The sequence below is a fragment of the Babylonia areolata genome, chromosome 21, assembly GCF_041734735.1.
Source record: "Babylonia areolata isolate BAREFJ2019XMU chromosome 21, ASM4173473v1, whole genome shotgun sequence".
Lineage (NCBI taxonomy): Eukaryota > Metazoa > Mollusca > Gastropoda > Neogastropoda > Buccinidae > Babylonia > Babylonia areolata.
Window position 1 is genome coordinate 50,162,845 of NC_134896.1, and position 5,000 is coordinate 50,167,844.

At 45.2% G+C, this 5,000-nt stretch overlaps 1 protein-coding gene across 1 annotated transcript in view; it reads left to right on the forward strand.

The window, feature by feature from the left end:
• Positions 1 to 5,000, forward strand: part of LOC143295978 (ATP-binding cassette sub-family G member 5-like) — a 30,396-nt gene that overhangs the window by 10,042 nt on the left and 15,354 nt on the right. The window contains exons 5-6 of the mRNA XM_076607691.1: positions 1,195 to 1,464; positions 2,979 to 3,204. Of these exons, the coding sequence (XP_076463806.1) occupies positions 1,195 to 1,464; positions 2,979 to 3,204 (496 nt within the window). The remainder of the gene's footprint in view (positions 1 to 1,194; positions 1,465 to 2,978; positions 3,205 to 5,000) is intronic.

Below are 5,000 nucleotides of genomic sequence, written 5' to 3' on the forward strand. Positions count from 1 at the left end.
ATATATATATATATATATATATATATATATATATATATATATATATATACACACACATATATATAACACTTTGGGTACATCACTTGTTATTTCCCCAAGAATGAAATGTTTAACTCATCAAGTCCCATGTTCAACCCTTTGGGAACATCTCTTATTTCCTCAAGAATGAAATGTTTAACTCATCAAGTCCCATGTACAACCCTTTGGGAACATCTCTTATTTCCTCAAGAATGAAATGTTTAACTCATCAAGTCCCATGTACAACCCTTTGGGAACATCTCTTATTTCCTCAAGAAGGAAATGTTTAACTCATCAAGACCCAGGTAAAACCCTTTCGGTACATCACTTGTCATTTCTTTCAGAATGAAAAAAATGCTAAACTCATTCACAATGCGCCTGAGTATTGCTCTGGCATTGGAACTAGTGTCATTTGATATTGCGTATACGTTCCTACTGGAACGCAATAGCCGATGGTTAAAGCGTTGGACTTTTATCTGAGGGCCGCGGGCTCGAATCTCGGTAACGGTGTCTTGTGGAGAAAGGGTGGAGATTTTTCCAATGTCTCAGGTCAACATATGTGCAGACCTGCTAGTGCCTGAATCCCCTTCGTGTGTATACGCAAGCGGATGATCAAATACGGCACGTTAAAGATCCTGTAATCCATGTCAGCGTTCGGTGGGTTATGGAAACAAGAACATACTCAGCATGCACGCCCCCGAAAACGGTGTATGGCTGCCTACATGGCGGGGTAAATACACAAAACGGTCATACACGTAAAATGTTATATCTGTGTGTGTGTGTGTGTGTGTGTGTGTGTGTGTGTGTGTGTGTGTGTGTGTGTGTGTGTGTGCTTGAAATCTGATTGAATGACACCGGAAACGAATGAAGAGCGCCCAGTGGCAGCCGTCAGTAAGCTCTACCCAGCCACCTTCAAGGCCTGACTAAGCGCGTTGGGTTACGCTGCTGGTCAGGCATCTGCTTGGCAGATGTGGTGTAGCGTATAAGGATTTGTCCGAACGCAGTGACGCCTCCTTGAGCTACTGAAACTACCCAGCCAGGGGCAGCCTGTTGTTGCAAAATGACCCCTTGTTTGTAAAGTGCTTAGAGCTTGGTCTCCGACCGAGGATGGGCGCTATATAAGTATCTATATCAATCAGTCAGTCAGTTCATTTACTCATGTCAATTTTCCCCCAGACATACTTCTCCTGGACGAGCCCACCACAGGGTTGGACAGCTTCACGGCGCGCCACCTGGTGACCAGCCTGCAGCAGCTGGCTAAGCAAGGGAGGCTAGTCATCCTATCCATCCATCAACCTCGCTACGACATCGTCAAACTGCTGGACCGCACGGCCCTCATGTGTCAGGGTCAGGTGCTGTTCTACGGGGCCACCACGGAACTGGTGCCTTACTTCACAGAGCTTGGCTATCCCTGTCCTACGTACGCCAACCCGCTGGATACCTATAGTGAGTGATTCTTCTTCTTCTTCTTCTTCTTCTTCTTCTGCTTCTCCTCCTCCTCCTCCTTCTCCTTCTCCTCGTCCTCGTTCTCCTACTCCTCCTCCTCCTCCTTCTTCTTTTTCTTTTTCTTCGTCTTCTTCTGCTTCTTCTCCTCCTCCTTCTTCTTCTTATTCTTCTTCTCTTCCTCCTTCTTCTTCAACTCGTCCTCCTCCTCCTTCTTATTTTTCTTCTTCTTCGCCTTCTTCTGCTTCTTCTCTTCCTCCTTCTTCTTGTTCTTCTTCTCCTCCTTCTTCCTCCTCCTTCTTCTTCTCCTCCTCCTCCTTCTTCTCCTCCTCCTACTCCTCCTCCTTCTTCTTCTTCTTCTTTTTCTTCTTCTACTTCTTCTTCTCCCCCTCCTCCTCCTCCTCCTCCTTCTTCTTCTTCTTCTCCTCCTCCTCCTCCTACTTCTTCTCCTCTTCCTCCTCCTCCTTCTATTTCTTCTTCTTATTCTCTTCTCCAGCAGTTTACCTCCTCTCCTGTTCTGATGGTCATAGTCGAACACGACTATCATACAAAATAAAGAACTCGTATCATATACTATTGCTAGTCTAGCCAGCAGCCTGAGAGAATCTGGCTTCCAAGCCAAAGTCATCGCCATAGAGATTGGTGCAAGAGGGTTTGTGAGCTCATCTGCCTACAGCCTCATGAAACAGCTGTCGATTTCTGGCAGAGAGGGGACATGGGCTCTCAAGGCAATGGCAGAAGCAGCAGAAAAGAATTCCAGCTGGATCTGGTCGAGGAGGAATGAAAGTAAACTTCGTAAGGATTAAATTTCCCTACTCAAACTAGGCGTACGATAGCTCAGTGGTTAAAACGTCTGCCAGAAAAGGCGACTCAGTCTTGAAGTGGCTACCGCCCTAGAGGCGTGGGTTCGAACCTGGTGTTTAATAATAATGATAATAATAATGATAAAAATAATAATAATAATAATGGATACTTATATAGCACACTATCCAGAAATCTGCTCTAGGTGCTTTACAAAAACGCTTTTGTTAACATAAAACATTACATCAATGTTACATACACACACCAAAATGTAACTACTCACACACACACACACACACACACACTGCATACATACATTTTAACATACATGTGTATCTAACAGCTACCCTAACACATACGCACACATAGGCAGGCACAAACTTACATAAACGCACGCACACACAATACACATTCATATACATGCATGTAGTTATGTACACATACATATGTATACATACATAGTCAACGCAAAGGAAGTGGACATGCCACAATTGAACTTACTGCTGAGGGTAAAGGTGACTGAAACACTTGACTGAAGGGGGCTTCTTCTCTGAAGACCTTGTACTGTCCTGCTCTCCCTAGAGTTTCTTATCATTATACGTATTGAATAAAACAAGTCAGGAAGAAAAACAACAACAACAACAACAACAAGAACAAAACTAACGTGTTTGTCACCCCCATCCGCCACCCCACCCCCACACCTACCCACTGTGCAGTCGACGTGGTGAGCATCGACCGCCGCAACATGGACAGCCAGATGGAGACCTCGCGCCGCGTGCACGAGCTGCACGAGGCATACAGCGGCTCTGATCTGCTGGCTGACAACAGGCGCAAGGTGGCCGAGCAGGTTAACGCCACGTCCCCTCTCGTGGAGGCCAACGCCGCCGGGTCCCGGAGGGTTAAATCCCCTGGGTGGTTCCGGGTGTTTTCCACTGTCACTTCGTGGGTAGAGTGTGTTGTGTTTTGTGGGGTGGTGTTTTTTTTTCTTTTTTCGGTGGGGGTGGGGGTGGGGTATTGTTCGTTGGGGGGTGATTCCGGGTGTTTTTGCTGCAGTCACCTCATGGGTAGATTGGGGGGCGTGTTTTGGGGGTTGTATTGTTTGTTGGGGGGTGATTCCGGGTGTTTTTTCTATTGTCACTTCATGGGTAGATTGTTTGTGGGGCGTGTTTTTGGGGGTAGTATTGTTTGTTGGGGGGTGATTCCGGGTGTTTTTTTTCTATTGTCACTTCATGGGTAGATTGTTTGTGGGGCGTGTTTTTGGGGGTAGTATTGTTTGTTGGGGGGTGATTCCGGGTGTTTTTTTCTATTGTCACTTCATGGGTAGATTGTTTATGGGGCGTGTTTTTGGGGGTAGTATTGTTTGTTGGGGGGGGGGGGGGGGGTGATTCAGGGTATTTTTTTCTATTGTCACTTCATGGGTAGATTGTTTGTGGGGCGTGTTTTTGGGGGTAGTATTGTTTGTTTGGGGGGTAATTCCGGGGTTTGTTGTTGTTGTTGTTTTTGTTATAGTCACTTCATGGATAGATTGTTTCTGGGGCGTGTTTTTTAGGGGTAGTATTGTTTGTTGTGGAGTGATTCCGGGTGTTTTTGCTGCAGTCACTTCATGGGTAGATTGTTTGTGGGGCGTGTTTTTTGGGTTGAATTGTTTGTTGCGGGGTGATTCCGGGTGTTTTTGCTGTAGTCACTTTCGTGGGTAGATTGTGTTTGTTTTATGGGGCGTGTTTTTGGGGTTGAATTGTTTGTTGCGGGGTGATTCCGGGTGTTTTTGTTATAGTCACTTCATGGGTAGATTGCTTGTCGGGTAGTATTGTTTGTTGAGGGGCTGATTCCGGGTTTGTTTGTTTTTTTATAGTCACTTCATGGGTAGATTGTTTGTGGGACATGTTTTTTTTGGGGGGGTAGTATTGTTTGTTGGGGGGTGATTCCGGGTGTTTTTGTTAAGTCACTTCATGGGTAGATTGCTTGTCGGGCGTGTTTTTTAGGGGTAGTATTGTTTGTTGGGGGGCTGATTCCGGGTTTGTTTTGTTTTTTTATAGTCATTTCATGGATAGATTGTTTGGGGGGCGTGTTTTTTTTTTGTTTTTTTTTTGGGGGGTAGTATTGTTTGTTGGGGGGTGATTCCGGGTGTTCTTGTTATAGTCACTTCATGGGTAGATTGTTTGTGGGGCGTGTTTTGGGGTTGTATTGTTTGTTGGGGGGTGATTCCGGGTGTTTTTTCTATTGTCACTTCATGGGTAGATTGTTTGTGGGGCGTGTTTTTTGGGTTGAATTGTTTGTTGCGGGGTGATTCCGGGTGTTTTTGCTGTAGTCACTTTCGTGGGTAGATTGTGTTTGTTTTATGGGGCGTGTTTTTGGGGTTGAATTGTTTGTTGCGGGGTGATTCCGGGTGTTTTTGTTATAGTCACTTCATGGGTAGATTGTTTGGGGGCGTGTTTTTTTTTTTGTGTTGTTGTTGTATTGTTTGTTGGGGGGTGATTCAGGGTGTTTTTTCTATTGTCACTTCATGGGTAGATTGTTTGTGGGGCGTGTTTTTGAGGGTAGTATTGTTTGTTGGGGGGTGATTCCGGGTGTTTTTTGTTGTTGTTGTTTTTGTTATAGTCACTTCATGGATAGATTGTTTCTGGGGCGTGTTTTTTAGGGGTAGTATTGTTTGTTGGGGGGTGATTCCGGGTGTTTTTGTTATAGTCACTTCATGGGTAGATTGCTTGTCGGGCATGTTTTTTGGGTTGAATTGTTTG